The sequence below is a fragment of the Monodon monoceros genome, unplaced genomic scaffold, assembly GCF_005190385.1.
Source record: "Monodon monoceros isolate NGI ecotype Baffin Bay Population unplaced genomic scaffold, NGI_Narwhal_1 Super_Scaffold_18, whole genome shotgun sequence".
NCBI classification, from domain to species: Eukaryota; Metazoa; Chordata; class Mammalia; order Artiodactyla; family Monodontidae; genus Monodon; species Monodon monoceros.
Window position 1 is genome coordinate 65,109,301 of NW_021703774.1, and position 25,908 is coordinate 65,135,208.

The window sequence follows — 25,908 nt, forward strand, 5'->3', positions numbered from 1 at the left end:
CCCTAATATGGGAAAGGAAATAGTTAATCAAGTCCAAGAAGCACACAGAGTCCCATACAGGATAAATCCAAGGAGAAACACACCAAGACACACATTAATCAAATTATCAAAAATTAAATACAAAGGAAAAATATTAAAAGCAGCAATGGAAAAACAACAAATAACATACAAGGGAATCCCCATAAGGTTAACAGCTGATCTTTCAGCAGAAACTCTGCAAGCCAGAAGGGAGTGGCAGGACATATTTAAAGTGATGAAAGGAAAAAACTTACAACCAAGATTACTCTACCAGCAAGAATCTCACTCAGATTTGATGGAGAAATTAAAACCTTTACAGACAAGCAAAAGCTAAGAGAATTCAGCACCACCAAACCAGCTTTACAACAAATGCTAAAGGAACTTCTCTAGGCAGGAAACACAAGAGAAGGAAAAGACCTATAATAACAAACCCAAAACAATTAAGAAAATGGTAATACGAACATACATATTGATAATTACCTTAATGTAAATGGATTAAATGTTCCAACCAAAAGACATTACTGGCTGAATGGATGCAAAAACAAGACCCGTATATATGCTGTCTACAAGCGACCCACTTCAGACCTAGGGACACACACAGACTGAGAGTGAGGGGATGGAAAAAGATATTTCATGCAAAAGGAAATCAAAAGGAAGTTGGAGTAGCAATTCTCATATCAGACAAAATAGACTTTAAAACAAAGACTATTACAAGAGACAAAGAAGGACACTAAATAATGATCAAGGGATTGATCCAAGAAGATATAACAATTGTAAATATTTATGCACCCAACATAGGAGAGCACCTCAATACATAAGGCAAATACTAACAGCTATAAAAGGGGAAATCGACAGTAACACAATCATAGTAGGGGACATTAACACCCCACTCTCACCAATGGACAGATCATCCAAAATGAAACTAAATAAGGAAAAACAAGCTTTAAATGATACATTAAACAGATGGACTTAATTGATGTTTATAGGACATTCCATCCAAAAACAACAGAATAAACGTTCTTCTCAAGTTCTCATGGAACATTCTCCAGGATAGATCATATTCTGGGTCACAAATCAAGCCTTGGTAAATTTAAGAAAATTGAAACCGCATCAACTATCTTTTCCGACCACAATGCTATGAGACTAGATATCAATTACAAGAAAAAAATCTGTAAAAAATACAAACACATGGAGGCTAAGCAATACACTACTTAATAACCAAGAGATCACTGAAGGAATCAAAGGGGAAATCAAAAAATACCTAGAAACACATCACAGTGAAAACACAATGACCCAAAACCTATGGGATACAGCAAAAGCAATTCTAAGATGGAAGTTTATAGCAATACAATCCTACCTGAAGAAACAAGAAACATCTCAAATAAAAAACCTACCCTTACACATAAAGCAATTAGAGAAAGAAGAACAAAAAACCCTCAAAGTCAGCAGAAGGAAAGAAATCATAAAGATCAGATCAGAAATAAATGAAAAAGAAATGAAGCAAACAACACCAAAGATCAATAAAACTAAAAGCTGGTTCTTTGAGAAGATAAACAAAATTGATAAACCGTTAGCCAGACTCATCAAGAAAAAAAGGGAGAAGACTCAAATCTATAGAATTAGAAATGAAAAAGGAAAAGTAACAACTGACACTGCAGAAATACAAAGGATCATGAGAGATTACTACAAGCAACTCTATGCCAATAAAATGGACAACCTGGAAGAAATGGACAAAGTTTTAGAAAACCACACCTTCTGAGACTGAACCAGGAAGAAATAGAAAATATAAACAGACCAATCACAAGCACTTAAGTTGAAACTGGGATTAAAAATCTTCCAACAAACAAAAGTCCAGGACCAGATGGCTTCACAGGAGAATTCTACCAAACATTTAGAGAAGAGCTAACACCTATCCTTCTCAAACTCTTCCAAAATATAGCAGAGGGAGGAACACTCCCAAACTCATTCCACGAGGTCACCATCACCCTGATACCAAAACCAGACAAAGATGTCACAAAAAAAGAAAACTACAGGCCAATATCACGGATGAACATAGATGCAAAAATCCTCATCAAAATACTAGCAAAGAGAATCCAACAGCACATTAAAAGGATCATACACCATGAACAATTGGGGTTTATCCCAGGAATGCAAGGATTCTTTAATATATGCAAATCAATCAATGTGATACACCATATTAACAAACTGAAGGAGAAAAACCATATGATCATCTCAATAGATGCAAAAAAAAAGCTTTCGACAAAATTCAATACCCATTTATGGTAAAACCCCCCAGAAAGTAGGCATAGAGGGAACTTACCTCAACATAATAAAGGCCATATATGACAAACCCACAGCCAACATCATGCTCAATGGTGAAAAACTGAAACCATTTCCACTAAGATCGGGAATAAGATAAGGTTGCCCACTCTCACCACTATTATTCAACATAGTTTTGGAAGTTTTAGCCATAGCAAACAGAGAAGAAAAAGAAATAAAAGTAAACCAAATTGGAAAAGAATAAGTAAAGCTGTCACTGTTTGCAGATGACATGATACTATACATAGAGAATCCTAAAGATGTTACCAGAAAACTACTAGAGCTAATCAATGAATTTGGTAAAGCAGCAGGATACAAAATTAATGCACAGAAATCTCTTGTATTCCTATACACTAATGATGAAAAATCTGAAAGTAAAATTAAGGAAACACTTCCATTTACCACTGCAACAGAAAGAATAAAATACCTAGGAATAAACCTACCTTAGGAGACAAAACACCTGTATGCAGAAAACTATAAGACACTGATGAAAGAAATTAAAGATGATACAAACAGTTGGAGAGACAGACCATGTTCTTGGATTGGAAGAATCAACATTGTGAAAATGACTGTACTACCCAACGCAATCTACAGATTCAATTCAATCCCTATCAAACTACCAATGGCATTTTTCACAGAACTAGAACAAAATATTTCACAATTTGTATGGAGACACAAAAGACCCTGAATAGCCAAAGCAATCTTGAGAAAGATAAACAGAAGTGGAGGAATCAGGCTCCCAGACTTCAGACTATACTACAAAGCTACACTAATCAAGAGAGTATGGTACTGGCACAAAAACAGAAAGATAGATCAATGGAACAGGATAGAAAGCCCAGAGATAAACCCACGCACATATGATCACCTTATTTTTTATAAAGGAGGCAAGAATATACAATGGAGAAAAGACAGTCTCTTCAATAACTGGTGCTGGGAAAACTTGACAGCTACATGTAAAAGAATGAAATTAGAACACTTCCTAACACCGTACACAAAAATAAACTCAAAATGGATTAAACACCTAAATGTAAGGCCAGACACTATCAAACTCTTAGAGGAAAACATAGGCAGAACACTCTATGACATAAATCACAGCAAGATCCTTTTTGACCCACCTCCCAAAGAAATGGAAATAAAAACAAAAATAAACAAATGGGACCTAATGAAACTTCAAAGCTTTTGCACAGCAAAGGAAACCATAAACAAGACCAAAAGACAACCCTCAGAATAGGAGAAAATATTTGCAAATGAAGCAATGGACAAAGGATTAATCTCCAAAATTTATAAGCAGCTCATGCAGCTCAATAACAAAAAAACAAACAACCCAATCGAAAAATGGGCAGAAGACCTCAATAGACATTTCTCCAAAGAAGATATACAGATTGCCAACAAACACATGAAAGAATGCTCAACATCATTAATCATTAGAGAAATGCAAATCAAAACTACAATGAGATATTATCTCACACCAGTCATAATGGCCATCATCAAAAAATCTAGAAACAATAAATGCTGGAGAGGGTGTGGAGAAAAGGGAACCCTGTTGCACTGTTGGTGGGAATGTAAATTGATACAGCCACTATGGAGAACAGTATGGAGGTTCCTTAAAAAACTAAAAATAGAACTACCAAAAGACCCAGCAATCCCACTACTGGGCATATACCCTGAGAAAACCATAATTCAAATAGAGTCATGTACCACAATGTTCATTGCAGCTCTATTTACAAAAGCCAGGTCATGGAAGCAACCTAAGTGTCCATCGACAGATGAATGGATAAAGAAGATGTGGCACATATATACAATGGAATATTACTCAGCCATAAAAGGAAATGAAATTGAGTTATTTGTAGTGAGGTGGATGGACCTAGAGTCTGTCAATCAGAGTGAAGTAGGTCAGAAAGAGAAAAACAAATACCATATGCTAACACATGTATATGGAATCTAAAAAAAAAAAAACAGGTCATGAAGAACCTAGGGGCAGGATGGGAATAAAGACGCAGACCTACTAGAGAATGGACTTGAGTACACAGGGAGGGGGAAGGGTAAGCTGGGACAAAGTGAGAGAGTGGCATGGACATATATACACTACCAAATGTAAAATAGATAGCTAGTGGGAAGCAGCTGCATAGCACAGGGAGATCACCTCAGTGGTTTGTGACCACCTAGGGGGTGGAATAGGGAGGGTGGGAGGGAGGGAGACGCAAGAGGGAAGAGATATGGGGATATACGTATACGTATAACTGATTCACTTTGTTATAAAGCAGAAACTAACACACCATTGTAAAGCAATTATACTCCAATAAAGATGTTAAAAAAATAAGTAAATAAATAAATAACTTAAAAAAAAAAGTCTTCTGCCACATTGGTTTTCTTACAATATGTCAAATAATGCTTTATTCTATGAGGCCACCATTACCCTGATACCAAAACAAGACAAAGACAGTATAAAAAAAGAAAATTATAGGCCAATATCTCTTTGATGAATATAGATGCAAAAATCCTCAACAAAATATTAACAAAACAAATCCAAAAATACATTTAAAAGATCAGACACCAAGATCAAGTGGGATTCATTACAGGGTCACAAGGATGGTTCAACATTCACAAATCAATCAATGTGTTACACCACATTAACAAAAGGAAGAAAATTCACATGATCATCTCAACAGATGCATTTTTTTGAGAAAATTCAGCATCCATTAATGATAAAAACTCTCCAAAAAGTAGGTATAGAAGGAATACATCTCAACATAATAAAGGGCATTTATGACAAACCAACAGCCAATATCACACTCGATTGTAAAAAGCTGAAAGCCAGGAATTCCCTGGTGGTTCAGTGGTTAGGACTCTGTTCTTCCACTGCAGGAGGGCAGGAACAAGACAAGGATGTCCACTCTCACCACTTCTACTTAACATAGGGTTGGAAGTCCTTGTCACAGAAATCATACAAGAAAAAGAAATAAAAGGTATCCAAATAGGAAGAGAAGAGGTAAAACTATCACTATTTGCAGGCATCAAGATACTTTATTAAGAGAACTCTAAAGAATCCACCCCAAAACTTGTTAGAATAAATGAGTTCAGCAAGGTTGCAGGACACACAATTAATATACAGAAATCTGTTGTGTTTCTGTACACTAATGATAAAGTAGCAGAAAGAGAAAGTAAAAATAAAATCCCTTCAAAAGAATAAAATACCTAAGAATAAATTTAAGCAAAGAGGTGAAAGCCCTATACTCTGAAAACTATAAAACACTGATGAGGACTTCTCTGGTGGTCCAGTGGCTAAGACTCCACACTCCCAGTGCAGCAGGGCCGGGTTTGGTCCCTGGTTAGAGAACTAGATCCCACATGCCTCAACTAAAAGATTCCACATGCCACAACTGAAGATCCTGCATGTGGCAATGAAGATCCCGCATGTCGCAACTAAGACCTGGCACAGCCAAATAAATAAATATTAAAAAACCAAACAAACACTGATGAAGGAATTTGAAGATAATACAAAGAAGTAGAAAGATAGTTCATGTTCTTGCATTAATTTATATTGTTAAAATGGCCATACTACCCAAAGCAATCTACAGATTTAATGCAATTCCTATCAAAATATCCAGGACATTCTTCACAGAACTAGAATAAATAATCCCAAAATTTATATGGAATCACAGAAGACCCCAAGTTGCCAGAGCAATCTTGAGAAAAAAGGAACAAAGCTGGAGGTATAACCGCCCCAAACTTCAGGCTATATTACAAAGCTACAGTAATCAAAACAGCATGATACTGTCACAAAAACAGACTCATAGATCAATGGAACACAATAGAGAGCCCAGAAATAAACCCACACACCTATGGTCAATGAATCTATGGCAAAGGAGGCAAGAATATACTGTGGAGAAAAGAGAATCTCTTCAACAAGTGGTGCTGGGAAAACTGGTCAGCCACATGTGAAGCAATGAGATTAGGACATTCCTTCATATCACACACAAAAATAAACTCAAAATGGTTTAAAGACCTAAATGTAAGACTAGAAACTATAAAACTCCTAGAAGAAAACATAGATGAAATACTCTTTGACATAAATCGTAGCAATATTTTCTTGGATCAGTCTCCTAAGGCAAAAGAAATAAAAGCAAAAATAAACAAATGGGACCTAATTAAATTTAAAAGCTTTTGCACATCAAAGGAAACCACTGACAAAATGAAAAGACAGCCTACAGAATGGGAGAAAATACTTGCCAACAATGAGACTGACAAGGGGTTAATATCCAAAATATACAAACAACTCATACAACTCAATATCAGAAAAAAAAACAAACCCACAAACAAACAAAACAATCCAATCAAAAAATGGGCAGAAGACCTGAATAGACATTTTTCCAAAACAGACATACAGATGGCCAAGAGGCACATGAAAAGATGCTCAACATCATTAATTATTAGAGAAATGCAAATCAAAACAGCAATGAGATATAACCTCACACCTGTCAGAAAGGCTATCTTAAAAAAAAAGTCTACAAATAACAAATTGTTGTAGAGGATGTGAAGACAAGGGAACCCTGTACACTGTTGGGAATGTAAATCGGTGCAGCCACTATAGAAAACAGTATGGGGGTTCCTGAAAAAACTAAAAATAGAACTACTATACGATCCAGCAATTCCACTCCTGGGTATATATCTGGAAAAAACAAAAACACTAATTCGAAAAGATATATGCACCCCCAATGTTCACAGCAGCACTATTTACAATAGCCAAGACATGGAAGCAACCCAAGTACCCATCAACAGATGACTGAATAAATAAGATATGAGATAAATACACACACACACACACACAAACATACAAACAGTGGAATATTACTCAGCCATAAAAAAATGAAATACTACCATCTGTAGCAAAGTGGATGGACTTAGAGAATATTATGCTTAGTGAAATAAGTCAGACAGAGAAAGACAAATACTGTATGATATCACAAATATGTGGAATCTAAAAAATAATACTAGTGAATGTATACACAAAACAGAAACAGATTCACAGATAAAGAAGACAAACTTGTGGCTACCAAAGGGGAAAAGGAAGAGGGGAGGGACAAATTAGGGGTATGGGATTAACAGAGATAAACTACTATGTATAAAATAGATAAGCAACAAGGATATACTATATAGCAGAGGGAATTATAGCCATTGTTTCATAATAACCTATAATGGAGTACAACCTGCAAAAATACTGAATCACTATGCTATACATCTGAAACCAACATAATATTGTGAATCAACTATACTTGAATAGAAAACCAAAAGATTTGCTTCCTTAACCCTCAGCCATACTGTCTACAACTCAGATGCTGAAAAAGATAAAACTAATGTACTAGAGAATTCTGTGACTCATGGATAGGCAGAATCTACCAAGAAACTGGTTGAAACTGTTAATAAGAAATGATCATATGCTGAAAGCTATCTTTCTCTTGCATTACAGGTGTCAGTAATCTATCTTATTGTCTCTTATGCAACAAAACATTTCAAATACTATTAGGGTGTCAGTTAAGTTCCAGCGTTATTCTGAGACCAATCATGTAGAATTTAAAGACTACTGAAATATCTTACATGGTAAATGCTGAAGAAGTACATTTACCTGAGAGATTAATAAAGTCTCGGATAGTTGGCCTTGCTCAGTGCCTGCTGGATGAAAAGTCAGTAAAAGAAATCATGGCACTGCCACTTTCTAATCATATAATAACCCATTAAATTAAAGATTAGCTGCAAATATGAAGACTGAATTAATATTTCCACTACAGAATTGTGCTTTTGTTTTATAAATGAAAGTACCTACAGACTGGATGTTTTGTTTATATTCATTCAGTATGAGCACCAAGTAATCAGGAACAAAGATCTTATATGGGAATGTTTGGAAACAAATACAAGCAGTACTAAAATATTCAGTGTTGAATAATGTTTTTGAATCTCATCACTTATCCTAGAACAACTGTGTTGATATTTACACTGATGGTACAAAATCAATTCTGATACCTTAGCCTGAATCAAGACAGTAGTATCAAACTGTATTAGAGTTCACTGTATTATTCATCACCTCATGTTCAGATACACACACACATGCACACACACACACACACACAAAGTCAGTTTAAGGAAAAAAATTATTAATTTTATTAAATCTTGACCCTTCAGTAGACTTCTTTTTAATATTCTGTGACAAAATAGGAAATACACTTCTGCTGGATCCCAAAGTTTTTTGTTTTGTTTTGTTTTTTGGCCGTGCTGTGCAGCTTGCAGGATCTCAGTTCCCCAACCAGGGAAAGAACCTGGGCTGGCAGTGAAAGCCTGGAATCCTAACCACTAGGCCACCGGGGAACTCCCTAGCTACTTTTTAATGTAACACCAGTTTTACTTTAAAGAATGTCAGATAGACAAATTATAGTTATTTTGACTTGGGTATTTGATAGACAAATGAATTAAAGGAAGCTGCCACTTGAAGGAAAACAACTGACAATCTTTTCAACAGTGATAAAATTTGAGTCTTCAAACAAAAACAAGAATTCTGAAAAACCTGCATCTGCTACCATGAACTTAACAGCTTCCTAATATTAAAGACTTTTCAGATAAGACTTGTGGTGGTATTAAACAATGTGATTTTTAAAATATTGTATATAAGCCACGTCAACATTTGGAAGATCTCCATGTCTCAGTGAGCCAATTTTTTCCATCTGACCAAAGTGTGATGTTACAAAATCATGCATGGGGAAGAGATCCACTCAAAGTGCAAGATAAACCAATAGATTTTTTTTAACATCTTTATTGGAGTATAATTGCTTTACAATGGTGTGTTAGTTTCTGCTTTATAACAAAGTGAATCAGCTATACATATGACCAATAGATTTTAATGCATCAGAGTGCTAAAAGTTCTCAGATTTGGCTTCTACACTGCAACTACCCTTTAAGAAACTATCTCTTGTTGAATTTTGGTGGAGCATCAAAGAAGAATACCCATAATTATCTGAAAAGGCTTTAAAAATATTCTTTTCTGGGCTTCCCTGGTGGCGCAGTGGTTGAGCGTCCGCCTGCCGATGCAGGGGACACGGGTTCGTGCCCCGGTCCGGGAAGATCCCACATGCCGCGGAGCGGCTGGGCCCGTGAGCCATGACCGCTGAGCCTGCGCGTCCGGAGCCTGTGCTCCACAACGGGAGAGGCCACAACAGTGAGAGGCCCGCGCACCGCAAAAAAAAAAAAAAAAAATTCCTTCCTTATCCAACTACATTATCTGTGTGAGGTCAGATTTTCTTCATATATTTCAACTAAAAGGAAATGATTAATGCAGAAGCACATATAAGAATCCACCTGGCTTCTACTAAGCCAGATATTAAAGAGATTCATAAAAATATAAAACCATGCCACTCTTCTCACTAATATTTCTTTGAAGTGTTTTGGAAAATATAAGGAGTTCTGAAACCAAACAGTTTGAGAACCACTGTTCTACATCAGTCTAAGGACCTCCACTTTCTTATTACTCAGTTGAGTCTGAAGCCTGATTTTTTAGGCAAAATAGAAGCCTGGAGATCAGAGTCAATTATATAGAAGATGAGTGGAAAAATATCTGATCAGATAAATGTCTGACTGCAAAACTCTGCGTTGGATATTTTTTCATTCCAAAGCCAAGGAAAAATTATTTTTTGATTATATATCATTCTCTATATAATGCTTGTACCTCCACCCGAATAGATATCTGAAAGCTACTAATTCAAAGCACATTTAAGAGGAAGAAAGCAACCAGTCTCTTTAAAGAACTTCAAATTAAACATCTGACATCCCCTACCATCATACTTAACAGAATAAAACTTACTGAATTTCTATTCAATAACAAATGGAACAAGAAGAAAAATAGCTATAAAACTTTAACTGAGTAACAGAGGCCTTTTATTCTGTATGATATATTTTAGTTTTAAGATTTATTCCTAGGTGTATTATAATCAGACATAGATGACTCTAAATTATTTGAAATATAGGTTATGGGAGATTCGTTTGACAAGCTTTTCTTGAACACCTTACATATTCAAATTAAACACTGTGCAGGAGATAAAAATGCTAATATCGTCCCATCCTTCTAGGACACCAAAGACACACATTATAGATGGGTCTCTATACATACGGAGTTTATTCAGTCTGCGGCTTATTAATTCCAGTGCTTAAAATGGCACCACAATCTGTTTAACACCCTAATTGAAAAAAATCTTCTCTATCCATGTACTACCAGGCTCAGTGTTTCAACTCTGAAACACAGAGAAGATCTTACTGGGTATATAGTTCCCTCATGCAACATGGTACCTAAACTTCTTAAAATGTGTTTATTTTTTTAATTGAAGAATTGTTGATTTACAATGTTATATTAGTTTCAAGTGTATATTATATTCCATTTAAAGTTATTATAAAATATTGGTTATATTCCTTGTGCTGTACAAAATGCACTTAAATTTACTAATTTTCAAAGACTGATTTCTAGATTTACCATGAGACGTAGATGGCCCTGATAAAAGTAGTTAAGAAGCTGGTCTGTCACAAATTGTCTATCACATCATGGTGAAGGTATAAACTAATTTAGAATATGGCATGTCAAACTGATGGATTTGTTATCCAGTTTGTTCATTCATTCATTCATTCAATATTTACTGAATACCTGCTATGTGCCTGGTACTATGCTGGATACTAGGGATAGCATGATGACTAAGATGGAGATGGTTCTTGCCCTCAGGGTGCTTAAGGCCTGGCCAGGGAAATAGATATTAAGCAAACAGTTGCATAATTATTTAGTTAGACATATACCACACTCTTGGTCTCAGCTAATCGTCCATCCTGCTGGCTTCCAGTGAGATTCCTATACTAGGAATCGGAAAATTCCTCAAAGCCCATCCATAACAGACTCTAGATTAGCATCAATGCCTTGAAATAAATACCACACACCTATTAGAGCCTTAGGATCTTTCAAGAAAAACCAACTAAGTGTCAGTGTTCAGATTTGCTGATGGGGTCAAAGTTAAACAAATCAGAGTCCAGAATAAGAAATCACTACATGTGGGGGAGGGGAGGACACAAGCATTTCAGACCTTACTCCTGAGTCAGATGATAAATCATCAACTTTTCCTAACTATAGTAATTGCTTCCTCCATAATTAAGTTTTGTGACATTATCAAAAAGCTTGCATCAAATTTTGTTTAAACATAAAATGATTTAACAGTCTATTTTGCTAGTTTTCTGACTTTATATGAGGAAAAACTCCAAGACCATCTATGTATTAATTAAATTAGAAATATTCTATCAAATTTTATATTTTAAAAACATTTTACCATTATTAAAAGTCAGCTCCTTGTTTAAGATTTAGAAGACTTTTGATGTCCCAAGGAATACTTTAAATATGATTTTATTTGTTAGAAATCTGGTTTTAATTCCACATTCTCTTTTATTTTTTATAGTCCTACTGCAAATAAACAAAAATTTTTCTTCAACTTTCTCCATGTTCTGATTTAAATAGAAAAACATTAATACAGATGAGGAACAAACATTGACATATTTATTTTCCTTTAAAACATCTGTCAAAAATAAAATATGCACTCCATTCTTACATTTATATGTATATAAATTAACCACAATAGTCTCTCTTTACTTTATACTTTACCTTCATAGCCCTCCTATCCTTAAACACACGCATACACGCACAAACACAAACACACCTTAGTTCTCTTCCCTTTACCTGTCTCCAGGCTATTTCCCCTTCCCTTCAATGCCAAATTTACCAAGCCCACCACTTTATTTCCTTCACAATCTCTCTTAGCCTCTAATCTGGATTCTGTTCTGAGTACTCTACCATAACTGTAATCTCAAGTCACCAACGATTTCCATGTTTATATAGGCCAAATGGGCTTTTCTCATTTCTCATTCTCAGTGAGCTCTGTGACACCCAATACTGCTGACCACCTCCTTTATGAACTCTTCTTCCTTGACCTCCATGTTTTAAAATAAAACTAAGTTGATTTTTTTCCACTTTCATCTGTAGTACTATTCCAGTTCTCCTTCTATATCTCTAATCATTTCCTCTGTGTTTCCCTGGTAGCTCTTATTTCTCCTATACTATTACTCTACGTAGCATGGTTCTTGGGTTTCTTTCCACAGGGCTTTATCTTTGGTCTTGCCCTCTTTGGAAAATGAACCTAAAGCAACTCAAACGATGTTTTGAACAGACAGATCAGTGGAATTAAATTCCAAGTTGAATATTCTGAAGGATAAGGCAGCATTTGGACATAAAAGTGCTAGAAAGGCAATATAGGGAAGTGGCCAGAAACACAGACTCTGGAGCCAGACTCTCAGTTAAATTCTGGCTCAGTCACTTCCAAATTATGTCACATTGGACAAATTAATTAACCTCTCTGTGCCTTAGGCTCCTCATCTGTAAAATGAGGACAATAATCGTACCTACCTCAGGATTAAAGATTGGCATATTATAAGTGCTATAAAGATCATTATTAAATAAATTACAAGACCACCATCTATTAAAAAATCAAACTCATTAATTTATAGGTCTACCTTGTTGTAACTCAACATTTTGGTTTTGTTATGGTTGTTTTTCAAAACCCTTAAAATGTTCTAACTCCAACTGACTGAGAGTCACTCTAGTAACTTTAAAGAGTTTTAACACAATACTATAGATTTCTAAGAGGACAGTGTTCACACACAGAAACACATATACACACATATACCTACACACACACACACACACACACACACACACACACAAAGAGTTAGAAGAATACTATAAATTTCTAGAGCGAAAAGGAAAATGCAAATCTGCTCTAACTTTATCATTTTACAGATCAGGAAACTGAAGATAGGAGAGACAAGTGATTTGTCCAAAGTCAAATAGTAAGTGACAGAATTGGGGCTAAAATGCAAGTCAATAAGGCCTGTATCTATGAATTATTTAAAAAACATTTTTCCTCACATATTCATAATGTGAAGAAATATCTTTTCTTAGAATGCAGCTTTGCTTTCAGGAAATGTTTTCTTCCCTCATTATGAAAAATCTGAAATTTTATGAGAAGGAAACTATCAAAACTTTATCAATTATTAAATCCTACCTGAAGAATCAGGGTGACTTTAGATGTCTTTCTTTAGAAGTCATTCTATTCTATAGCTAAAAGTTTGTCCACATCAAACTAGACTATATATTTTAAATTTTTTCATGGTTATTCAATATACAAAAGTAATTTTAAACATTCATTGAGAAAAATTTCCTTCTTTGTCTCTGCAAACCCCATCTCTACTAATCTTTTGAACAGCAGGACATAAAAAATAAGGTAAAAAGGCACAAATAAACAGCAGTTTGAGCCCTAACATTTATTTAGGACTTGCTCTGCACAGTCTGCAGTACATTGCAACAGACCTTGTAGAAAGACAAAACAGAAGGAATAGACTTTATCCCTGCCCAGAGAAAGCATGCCAGCTAAAAAAGGAGCCTAAACAAATGCATATGAAAAACACATTATAAAATAAAGACTACCAAATAGAGCACAAGAATAACGAACAGTTGGAAAATTATCCTGACTCAGATGGACTTGCCCACTACCCTGAGAATTTTGAAGACTTCAAATTATTCATGAGTTATAAGTTCTTTGTGCCCATGGCTATTCTACTTACAAGTCTAGTTACAGAGACTGTTGAACAATCATTTTTCAAACATAAAACAAGTTATATTACAGTACGCAATTGAAAAATCCAAATAACAGGTTTTTTTTTTTTTTTTTAACGTTAGCTAGGAATCTGTTACAGAGCCAAGGAACAAATGACTAAATCCCCTAAAACCACACAACAGTAACTCATATTTAACAAGGAGCTTGAGATCAAAAGTTTCTGATCTCAAGGATCCGGCATGCCATATACAGAATGCATAATAAAATGCATTTACACATGCACAAAAACCACTCTTCTCTATGAGAAGTTCTAGAGTACCAATCATTAAAATACTGTCTATTTTGGCTAAAGTACTTCCTTTTTAAGACACAGCAAAGATTTTTTTTCTTCAAATGTTTTAAAAAGAAACCAGAAACTCTCAAAGCCTATTTATTCTATTCTCTTGGTTTGAAATCTGAAGCTATACTATAACCTTTCAGACCATTAAGTTATTCTTTACTATTATCAAAGTGTAACCTAATAAAGCACTTAATCTACAATCAGGTAATTAACAAACAAAAAATTTTAATTGTTATGCAATAACTCCAGCAAAAGTGTCCAGCAGATATGGCAACAAAACATGGTTGGCTTTGGAGGAATAGAGTAATTTTGCTATTTAAATATTCAGCAATCTAAAATGCAGCACCAGGGCTCCCCTGGTGGCGCAGTGGTTGAGAGTCCGCCTGCCGATGCAGGGGACACAGGTTTGTGCTCCGGTCCGGGAAGATCCCACATGCCGCGGAGCGGCTGGGCCCGTGAGCCATGGCCGCTGAGCCTGCGCGTCTGGAACCTGTGCTCCGCAACGGGAGAGGCCACAACACTGAGAGGCCTGCGTACCGCAAAAAAAATTAAAAAAAAAAAAATGCAGCACCAGAATGTAAAGGAAAAAAATCATTGTATTAAATTAGAACACTTCAATTATTGCCCTAGTTCTACTGCTTACCATTTTTGTGTCCTTAGAGAAGCTACTTAACCTCTCTGTGCCTCAATTTTTCCATCTGTAAAACAGGACTAGGAATACTTACTTTATTATATGTAAGGAACTAACAAGATGATATATGTGAAAGGGGTTTGTAAACTATAATGGCCGTATACATTAAAGGTGTCTGTATTTGTATATAAATGAAAGAGAAAATGGATATATAATGTTACTGATGTAATCATTAAGTAAACTCAGGTTAAGTGGATCCTCAGACAACTCTGTTCTATTTTTTACAATATGCCTAAGACCTGGATAAGAGTAAATCTCAAAGTAAGCTAACAATTATTTAGAAAAAGCCCTCTAAAAGAAGTTTTTGAAAAAGTCTCTTCTAAGATAAGACTTCTTTTTAATGCAAGTATCTTTCCAAACTCATTTAGTCACATTTTTTTTTTCCAGCCAGACAAAGAATCTGGCTAAAAGGCCATGAAAGCAGAGATAAGAAAATGGCCAAACTCCAAGATCCATGTGCACACTCAAGTTGTGAAGTTCCAAAACAACAGAAGCTGTATCCTTTTGAAGTAGACTTTATAAACTAATTTCCTTTGATTTCTAAGGAAATTCCTCTTGGCTCTGAAGATTTTATATAAAGTTATATATACTAAATAAAACTTTCTAAGAAATAAGTAATATACATTAAGAAAATATGCCATTCTTCCAAGCATGTATTAGGTATTAACCTAGGCATTAATTTATAAAATATCATTGCCATTCTGTGAAACTCTCTATTATGGCCTTCCATGGGAATAAACCTTTGGCAAACCTTTTGAACCAATAACATCACCAGTCAACCTTTCTGCGTTAATTAGCATCTTTCCTATTCTTTGTCCAAAGTTTCAAGTTTCTGGCTCATGCTGCTTGAATCTGTAGAGATACTAGACACCATCCCTTCTCCACAAAAGAAAGCAGTGAGGTCTAACAACAATCCACTCCCAAATGACTCTGCCAAATATTAAAAAAACGAGGATGCAAGTACCTCAAAGTTCTCCCTATTGACTATTAAACATTTCACAGTCAAACATTTCACCAAGGTGATTTTTTTTAGCTCTAAAGCTTAGATTCAGAAACAAGCACAAAGCTGATGCATCTCTGGCTAGTACAACCATAAATAAAGAAAAGACAGGTCATCTCTAACTGAACTTTCTGCTGGACTTCACTGTTTATGTTACTTCTTAGATCAGTAAAACATTTAAATTTCTCCAAGCAAAACATGTAAATATACCCTTTAAATGATTATGGAAAACAATGAACTTCCATCACTGTGACATCTCTTAGTGAACCATAACTAAAATTGTTCTGTTTAATAAGCACTGAGTGGCTAGCATTGTGCTGAGTGTCAGGAGTGGTAATAAAAAAGCACGTGACACTTCCTGCCTTTCAGAGGCTTATGATACAGATGAGAAGACAAGCCTTTTATATCAAACAACTAGGGACCAATACAAGAAAGAACTTTTTTTTAAAGCAGGTGTTGTGTAGCATAATAAACAGTTTATGAAGCTCTAAGGGCCCACCACAATCATTTTCTCAGAAGAGTGGCCCAGGCTGTTCCTTTTGCATAGCTGCTGGCTTACAAAGCAAAAGAATACATTTAATGAAATCAACCCTATTTCCCTGGTCACAAAAGAATGGACCACGGATCATGAGCCAGGGTTATCACAGCAATTCTACCCAACTATATATATAATCAGATCCTCTTTCTGCTTAGGGAGTCTGAATGAGCAATGTGTGAAAAAGACTAAAATGGAATTACTGGAGCTGCTGTTGAATCAGGAGTGACAACAAGCCACTATTCCAATTTTCCATGAGGACAAGTGTACGTTCCAAGTTATGAAGCATAAGAGTTGGTTTATTAAATAATGGTATACTAAACAGTCAATAGCTACATCTACTTTTTTAGATATTAAAATATTTTTTAAACACATGTCCAATTATACAATAAAACCACATGGTTTGCTTATTGGCTCTGTTAAGTCTGGTTTATACTAAGCAAAACCTTGAGGCATGAGAATCCCTATATTTCTTAATTTCTAATGTAATCGCACAGTATCAATTACAATAATTTCTGTCAATGAAATTAAGAGCCTAAATGAAAGAAAAAGTCTACATCTTTCTACACAAGAAATGATGTCACTTGCCTTTTTGATGAAACTGTTAGAATATTTTATATGGAAAAATGAAAAAAAAACTAAGCATGAGATCATTATGTCTTTCATTTTCATTTTAGCAAGAACAAAAAGAACAATCCAGGATTTAAGAATCAAATTCCTGTCCAATGACACTATTCATAGTCATGATGATAAAATTAACTTCCTTATCCCAACTGTTAAAACAAAATAAAGAAAGAAAAAGTGAAAAAGGATGCTGTCTCTCTCTAACTACTGTTATCTAGTTAAGTTCATGCTTATCCTCACTTTACCTTGATATAAAACACTAAGATATGACAAATCAGTAATTAGGAAATGAAAAACTCAAACAGAATGTGAAAGAGAGTCCTAACAGTTTTCTTAAACAGGAGAATGCTATTTGGATTTGGAGGGATTGGAAGGAGGGTGATAAATAATTTTCTAGTAGCACTTTTCACAGCAAACTAATGAGAAGTAGCTTTTACAAATGCAAGAAACGTAATGCATTTATTTTAAAAAAGAACACCATTCAGGCTTCCCTGGTGGCGCAGTGGTTGGGAGTCTGCCTGCCGATGCAGGGGACGCGGGTTCGTGCCCCGGTCTAGGAGGATCCCACATGCCGCGGAGCGGCTGGGCCCGTGAGCCATGGCCGCTGGGCCTGCACGTCTGGAGACTGTGCTCCGCAGCGGGAAACGCCACAGCAGTGAGAGGTCTGCGTACCGCAAAAAAAAAAAAAAAAAAAAAAAAAAGGACACCATTCATCTTCCTTTGTAAAAATACAGTCCCTTTAAGGCTAGGATAATTTTCTTCATAACAAATACTTGTTCTCTTCCCTAGAAAAATGTTACTAGTCATAAGGTCAATCTGTGGCTTGACAATTGCTACTTTTAATATATGCTGTTCTGTTTTCATCAAATAATAGAGAAATTATCCCAAACCTAAGAAAATGTATTCAGCTATTTCAGTGTTAAAAATATTCTTTTGTGGTAACTTCCATAACATATACTTCAACACATTCATTTTAACATGTATCAAGTCTCTTCTTCGTAGTGCTGGATCCCATCTTAAAAAGTTTACTCCCGGGCTTCTCTGGTGGCACAGTGGTTGAGAGTCTGCCTGCCGATGCAGGGGACGTGGGTTCGTGCCCCGGTCTGGGAGGATCCCACATGCCACGGAGCGGCTGGGCCTGTGAGCCATGGCCGCTGAGCCTGCGTGTCCGGAGCCTGTGCTCCACAACGGAAGAGGCCACAACAGTGAGAGGCCCACGTACCGCAAAAAAAAAAAAAAAAAAGTTTACTCCCACCCCCCAACCCCTGCCAACTTTAAACATGATTGTGTCAATCCAAAGCTAATACTAAGCTCTGGTCAGCCAATACAGTTGGAGCCTTGCTGAAACCCTGTTCTCAGCTGCCCCCTTGCTGCTGAAAATGAACTTGGAGGCTGGCACAGTATAGAAATATACCAGCTATGTCTGAGAGAATAGGCTGAACACAAGAAATTTTTGAGAAAAGGCAGAAATCATGAGATACCATCACTATAGTATTCCAAATCTCCTAACATATTTGATTAATAACTAAAAACACATGAAATGTTTGGTTTCCCTAATCTTCAAGTGTCAAAGTTCTCTGGTCCAAAATTCTGAGCTGCTAGATATTTATACCTTAGGAAAAGCATTGAGTTAACTGAGAATTTCAGTAACAGTGAGTGGTGACGATAATCAGAGAATGAATCGTTTATTGTTAGCATATGCTTATTTCTATCATACACTCTCTACATCCTTTTAAAAAAAGAAAAAGAAAAGCCTAGGATACAAACTACCAAGGAATTCGAATTCATTCATGTGTAACTGGTTTAACATACAGCACTGTAACCGAGATATTCATATGGCAACTCTATGAAGAATGTATTTTCATTTTAGAGGAAAAGCAGATGGAATGAAAGTAAGCTATGCATTTTTTCCCCATTTAGTCTCACATTTGTAACATTCAAAAGTGCTCGTATAAACATTTACTTTTGTATAAGCTAACTGATTATCTTACACATTCTTCACTAGCAAGGGTAAAGCCTGATGAAGGACAGAGAAAAGAGGGATAGAAAGTCTCAGGAATAGAGCCTAAAAAGACATTTTTATGTTTATACTTCTCCACTGGTTATAAACAAACAAATAATATGTTGGTTATAAACAAACAAAGAATAAAAATCAATAAGCAGCTTATATTTTCTAAATATTGCCTGGCACCAACTCCATGTTTCCACTTCATAATGCTGAACAGCTCAAAATCAAGCTTGTATTATAGCACTTAGGCTGTTCCACTCATACAATTTATTTTATATTGCTTCCTATCTCTCATATCTTTTTATCTTCCACAGCATTCAGCTCAGTGCCTCATATATAGCAGGTATTCAAAACTATTTCTTTTATTCTTTCAAAGTGAACTTACCCTTCGAAACGACACAACATAAAACGTGTCTCCCCTTCTGTGGATGGCTTCAAAAAAGTCTTGATAACTTCTGGGTGAAGCATAATACACCTGTAGCTCACTCCCTGAGTTCCTGCTGAAGTAAGAAAATGGCAAAGTGGCAAAGTGTTCTTTAACTAATAAATTTCTATCCTCTCAAAAATGCTTCCCATTCTGAATTATAAGAATCTCTCTCAACCAAAATATTAGTAGTATTTTGGCAGCAATTTTTATAGTAACATTTTGAAAAGCTCAAGGTCAGGATATTTGTAAGATCCAATTCACTAAAGCCAAAACTCTCATTTCTGTATCAAGGCTCTAAAATGTACCAGTCAAGTGCATTGCAAAGCATGTAAAAAAAATAGAAGTACCAGAAAATATATTTCTGCATTGGTTTGCATGATTTTAAAATTTTGGTAACATAAATTAAGTCTGAGGAAAAGTTATCTTTCACCGTTCTGTCAAATGTGTGAAGGTGCACTTGTCTATGAGGCTGTGTGAAAGGTGAAAAGCACTTAGGATTTGGAAACAAATACACCTGGCTCTGAATTCCTGCTCCACCTCTTAACTGGATATTCTTGGGGAAATCAATCTCTGAGGAACCTCAGTTTCCTCATCAATAAAATGAGGGTAACCACATAAACCTTTCAGGACTGTTACTGGGGTCAGAGATGTTAGTACCAAGCATGGGTCCTCTTCCATGGGAGTCACTCAACAACTGCTAGCCATAGATATTAAAAGTACCAAGTCAGTGCCTTGGTAAAATTATAACTAAAATTATAAGACCTCAGAGCACATCTTATCCCAAAAGATATACTCAAATGATATTAATATAGTTCTTAATAATATTTTCAGGGTCTTTTATTGTTTAGCACAATAAGCCAACACCCAAAAGTTAGAGTTAAAAAAAAAACACTTCATTTTTCTTCAAAAAGAAAAATCATATTCTTTTATGTCTTCAATCAAACTTTTATTAACTTAAGAGGAGGGCAAGATTGACCTAAAAGGAAATTATAACTGAGTCATAAGAACTTCCTTTGAAATAATTTCACATGCTCAAGAGGCCATCTCTGACTGTAATACTTTGAATATACAGTCAATTCTTATTATTTATGGTAGTTATAGTCCTATAAAGTCAGTGCAAACACTGAATTAGCAAACACTGAACCATTCTCCTAAGGGAAATACAGGTTAGGTTCCTGTGAAGGCTTAGTTACAGCATTTTTTTTCCCTGAATTTTTAAAATTTATTTTTTTATACAACAGGTTCTTATTAGTCATCAATTTTATACACATCAGTGTATAAATCTCAATCCCAATCGCCCAATTCATCCCACCACCACCACCACCGCTCTGCCGCTTTCCCCCCTTGGTGTCCATACGTTTGTTCTCTACATCTGTGTCTCAATTTCTGCCCTGCAAACTGGTTCATCTGTACCATTTTTCTGGCTCCACATATATGCGATAATATACGATATTTGTTTTACTCTTTCTGACTTACTTCACTCTGTATGACAGTCTCTAGAGCCATCCACGTCGCAACAAATGGCCCAGTTTCGCTCCTTTTTATGGCTGAGTAATATTCCATTGTATATACGTACCACAACTTCTCTATCCATTTGTCTGTCGATGGGCATTTAGGTTGCTTCCATGACCTGGCTATTGTAAATAGTGCTGCAGTGAACATTGGGGTGCATGTGTCTTTTTGCATTATGTATTTCTCTGGGTATATGCCCAGTACTGGGATTGCTGGGTCATATGGTAATTCTATTTTTAGTTTCTGAAGGAACCTTCATACTGTTCTCCATCGTGGCTGTTATCAATTTACATTCCCACCAACAGTACAAGAGGGCTCCTTTTTCTCCACAACTTCTCCAGCATTTGTTGTTTATAGATTTTCTGGTGATGCCCATTCTAATTGGTGTGAGGTGATACCTCATTGTAGTTCTAATTTGCATTCCTCTAATAATTACCTGATGTCGAGCAGCTTTTCATGTGCTTCTTGGCCATCTGTATGTCTTCTTTGGAGAAATGTCTATTTAGGTCTTCTGCCCATTTTTGATTTCGGTTGTTTGTTTTTTTAATATTGAGCTGCATGAGCTGTTTATATATTTTGGAGATTAATCCTGGGTCTGTTGATTTGTTTGAAAATATTTTCTCCCATTCTGAGGGTTGTCTTTTTGTCTTGTTTGTAGTTTCCTTTGCTATGCAAAAGCTTTCACGTTTTCTTAGGTCCCATTTATTTTTGTTTTTATTTCCATTACACTAGGACATGGATCAAAAAAGATCTTGCTGTGACTTCTGTCAAAGAGTGTTCTTCCTATGCTTTCCTCTAACAGTTTTATAGTATCCAGTCTTACACTTAGGTCTCTAATCCATTTTGAGTTTATTTTTGTGTATGGTGTTAGGGAGTGTTCTAATTTCATTCTTTTACATGTAGCTGTCCAGTTTTCCCAGCACCACTTATTGAAGAGACTGTCGTTTCTCCATTGTATATCTTTGCCTCCTTTGTCATAGATTAGTTGACCATAGGTGCGTGGGTTTATCTCTGGTCTTTCTATGCTGTTCCATTGAGCTATGTTTCTGTTTTTGTGCCAATACCATATTGTGTTGATTACTGTAGCTTTGTAGTATAGTCTGAAGTCAGGGAGTCTGATTCCTCCATCTCCGTTTTTTTCCCTCAAGACTGCTTTTGCTCTTCAGGGTCTTTCAGGTCTCCATACAAATTTTAAGATTTTTTGTTCTAGTTCTGTAAAAAATGCCATTGGTAATTTGATAGGGATTGCATTGAATCTGTAGATTGCTTTGGGTAGTATAGTCATTTTCACAATGTTGATTCTTCCAATCCAAGAACATGGTATATCTCTCCATCTTTTTGTATCACCTTTAATTTCTTTTATCAGTGTCTTATAGTTTTCTGCATACAGGTATTTTGTCTCCCTAGGTAGGTTTATTCCTAGGTATTTTATTCTTTCTGCTGCAATGGTAAATGGGAGTGTTTCCTTAATTTCTCTTTCAGATTTTTCATCATTAGTGTATAGGAATGCAAGAGGTTTCTGTGCATTAATTTTGAATCCTGCAACTTTACCAAATTCATTGATTAGCTCTAGTAGTTTTCTGGGGGCATCTTTAGGATTCTCTATGTATAGTATCATGTCATCTGCAAACAGTGACAGTTTTACTTCTTCTTTTCCAGTTTGTATTTCTTTTTCTTCTCTGATTGCTGTGGCTAAAACTTCCAAAACTATGTTGAATAATAATGGTGAGAGTGGACATCCTTGTCTTGTTCCTGATCTTAGAGAAAATGCTTTCAGTTTTTCACCATTGAGAATGATGTTTGCTGTGGGTTTGTCATATATGGCCTTTGTTATGTTGAGGCAGGGTCCCTCTATGCCCACTTTCTGGAGTTTTTATGATAAATGGGTGTCAAATTTTGTCAAAAGTTTTTTCTGCATGTATTCAGATGATCATATGGTTTTTATTCTTCAATTTGTTAATATGGTGTATCACATTGATTGATTTGCATATATTGAAGAATCCCTGCATCCCTGGGATAAATCCCACTTGATCTTGGTATATGATCCTTTTAATGTGTTGTTGGATTCTGTTTGCTAGAATTTTGTTGAGGATTTTTACATCTATATTCATCAGTGATATTGGTCTGTAATTTTCTTTTTGTAGTATCTTTGTCTGGTTTTGGTATCAGGGTGATGGTGGCCTCACAGAATGTGTTTGGAAGTGTTCCTTCCTCTGGAATTTTTTGGAAGAGTTTGAGAAGGATGGGTGTTAGCTCTTCTCTAAATGTTTGACAGAATTCTCCTGTGAAGCCATCTAGTCCTGGACTTTCGTTTGTTGGAAGACTTTTAATCACAGTTTCAATTTCATTACTTGTGATTGGTCTGTTCATATTTTCTATTTCTTCCTGGTTCAGTCTTGGAAGGTTATGCCTTTCGAAGAATTTGTCCATTTCTTCCAGGTTGTCCATTTTATTGGCATAGAGTTGCTTGTAGTAGTCTCTTAGGATGCTTTGTATTTCTGCAGTGTCCGTGGTAACTTTTCCTTTTTCATTTCTAATTTTATTGATTTGAGTCCTCTCCCTCTTTTTCTTGATGAGTCTGGCTAATGGTTTATCAATTTTGTTTATCTTCTCAAAGAACCAGCTTTTAGTTTTATTGATCTTAGCTTTCGTTTCTTTGTTTCTATTTCATTTATTCCTGCTCTGATCTTTATGATTTCTTTCCTTCTGCTAACTTTGGGCTTTGTTCGTTTTTCTTTCTCTAGTTCCTTTAGGTGTAAGGTTAGATTGTTTATTTGAGATTTTTCTTGTTTCTTGAGGTAGGCTTGTATATATGAACTTCCTTCTTAGAAGTGCTTTTGCTGCATCCCATAGGTTTTGGATCGTCGTGTTTTCATTATCATTTGTGTCTAGGTATTTTTTGATTTCCTCTTTGATTTCTTCAGTGATCTCTTGGTTATTTAGTAATGTTTAGCCTCCATGTGTTTGTATTTTTTACGTTTTTTCCCCCGTAATTCATTTCTAATCTCATGGCGTTGTGGTCAGAAAAGATGCTTGATATGATTTCAGTTTTCTTAAATTTACTGAGGCTTGATTTGTAACCCAAGATGTGATCTCTCCTGGAGAATGTTCCGTGTGCACTTGAGAAGAAAGTGTAATCTGCTGTTTTTGGATGGAATGTCCTATAAATGCCAATTAAATCTATCTGGTCTATTGTGTCATTTAAAGCTTCTGTTTCCTTATTAATTTTTTGTTTAGACGATCTGTCCATTGGTGTAAGTGAGGTGTTAAGGTCCCCCACTATTAGTATGTTACTGTAGATTTCCTCTTTTATAGCTGTTAGCAGTTGCCTTGTGTATTGAGGTGCTCCTATGTTGGGTGCATGTGTATTTACAATTGTTATACCTTCTTCTTGGATTGATCCCTTGATCATTATATAGTGTTGTTCCTTGTCTCTTTTAACATTCTTTATTTTAAAGTCTATTTTATCTGATATGAGAATTGCTACTCCAGCTTTCTTTTGATTTCCATTTGCATGGAATATCTTTTTCCATCCCCTCACTTTTAATCTGAATGTATCCCTAGGTCTGAACTGGGTCTCTTGTAGACAGCATATATATGGGTCTTGTTTTTGTATCCATTCAGCAAGCCTGTGTCTTTTGGTTGGAGCATTTAATCCATTCACGTTTAAGGTAATTATCAATATGTATGTTCCTATGACCATTTTTTTAATTGTTTGGGGTTTGCTTTTGTAGTTCCTTTTCTTCTCTTGTGTTTCCCACTTAGAGAAGTTCCTTTAGCATTTGTTGTAGAGCTGGTTTGGTGGTGCTGAATTCTCTTAGCTTTTGCTTGTTTGTAAAGCTTTTGATTTCTCCATCAATTCTGAATGAGATCCTTGCCGGGTAGAGTAATCTTGGTTGTAGGTTCTTCTCTTTCTTCACTGTAAGTATATCATGCCACTCCCTTCTTGCTTGTAGAGTTTCTGCTGAGAAATCAGCTGTTAACCTTATGGGAGTTCCCTTGTACATTATTTGTCATTTTTCCCTTGCTGCTTTCAATAATTTTTCTTTGTCTTTAATTTTTGCCAATTTGATTACTATGTGTCTCAGCTTGTTTCTTCTTGGGTTTATCCTGTATGGGACTCGCTACGCTTCCTGGACTTGAGTGGCTATTTCCTCTCCCATGTTAGGGAAGTTTTCGACTATAATCTCTTCAAATATTTTCTCGGGTCCTTTCTCTCTCTCTTCTCCTTCTGGGACCCCTATAATGCTAATGTCGTTGCATTTAATGTTATCCCAGAGGTCTCTTAGGCTGTCTTCATTCCTTTTCATCCTTTTTTCTTTATTCTCTTCCATGGCAGTGAATTCCACCATTCTGTCTTTCAGGTCACTTATCCATTCTTCTGCCTCAGTTATCCTGCTATTGATTCCTTCTAGTGTAGTTTTTATTTCAGTTATTGTATTGTTGACCTCTGTTTGTTTGGGTCTTCTGGGTCTTTGTTAAACATTTCTTGCACCTTCTTGATCTTTGCCTCCATTCTTTTTCTGGGGTCCTGGATCATCTTCACTATCATTATTCTGAATTTTTTTTCTGGAAGGTTGCCTATCTCCACTTCATTTAGTTGTTTTTCTGGGGCTTTATCTTGTTCCTTCATCTGGTACATAGCCCTCTGCCTTTTCATCTTGTCTATCTTTCTATGAATATCGTTTTTGTTCCACAGGCTGCAGGATTGTAGTTCTTCTTGCTTCTGCTGTCTGCCCTCTGGTGGATGAGG

The 25,908-nt window shown here is 35.8% G+C and overlaps 1 protein-coding gene across 2 annotated transcripts in view; it reads right to left on the reverse strand.

Annotated features, from left to right (window-relative positions):
• ATF6 (activating transcription factor 6) overlaps positions 1-25,908 on the reverse strand; it is a 220,208-nt gene that overhangs the window by 102,438 nt on the left and 91,862 nt on the right. For both annotated transcript variants that reach the window (XM_029227930.1, XM_029227929.1), the window contains one exon: positions 19,602-19,716. In XM_029227930.1, the coding sequence (XP_029083763.1) occupies positions 19,602-19,716 (115 nt within the window). The remainder of the gene's footprint in view (positions 1-19,601; positions 19,717-25,908) is intronic.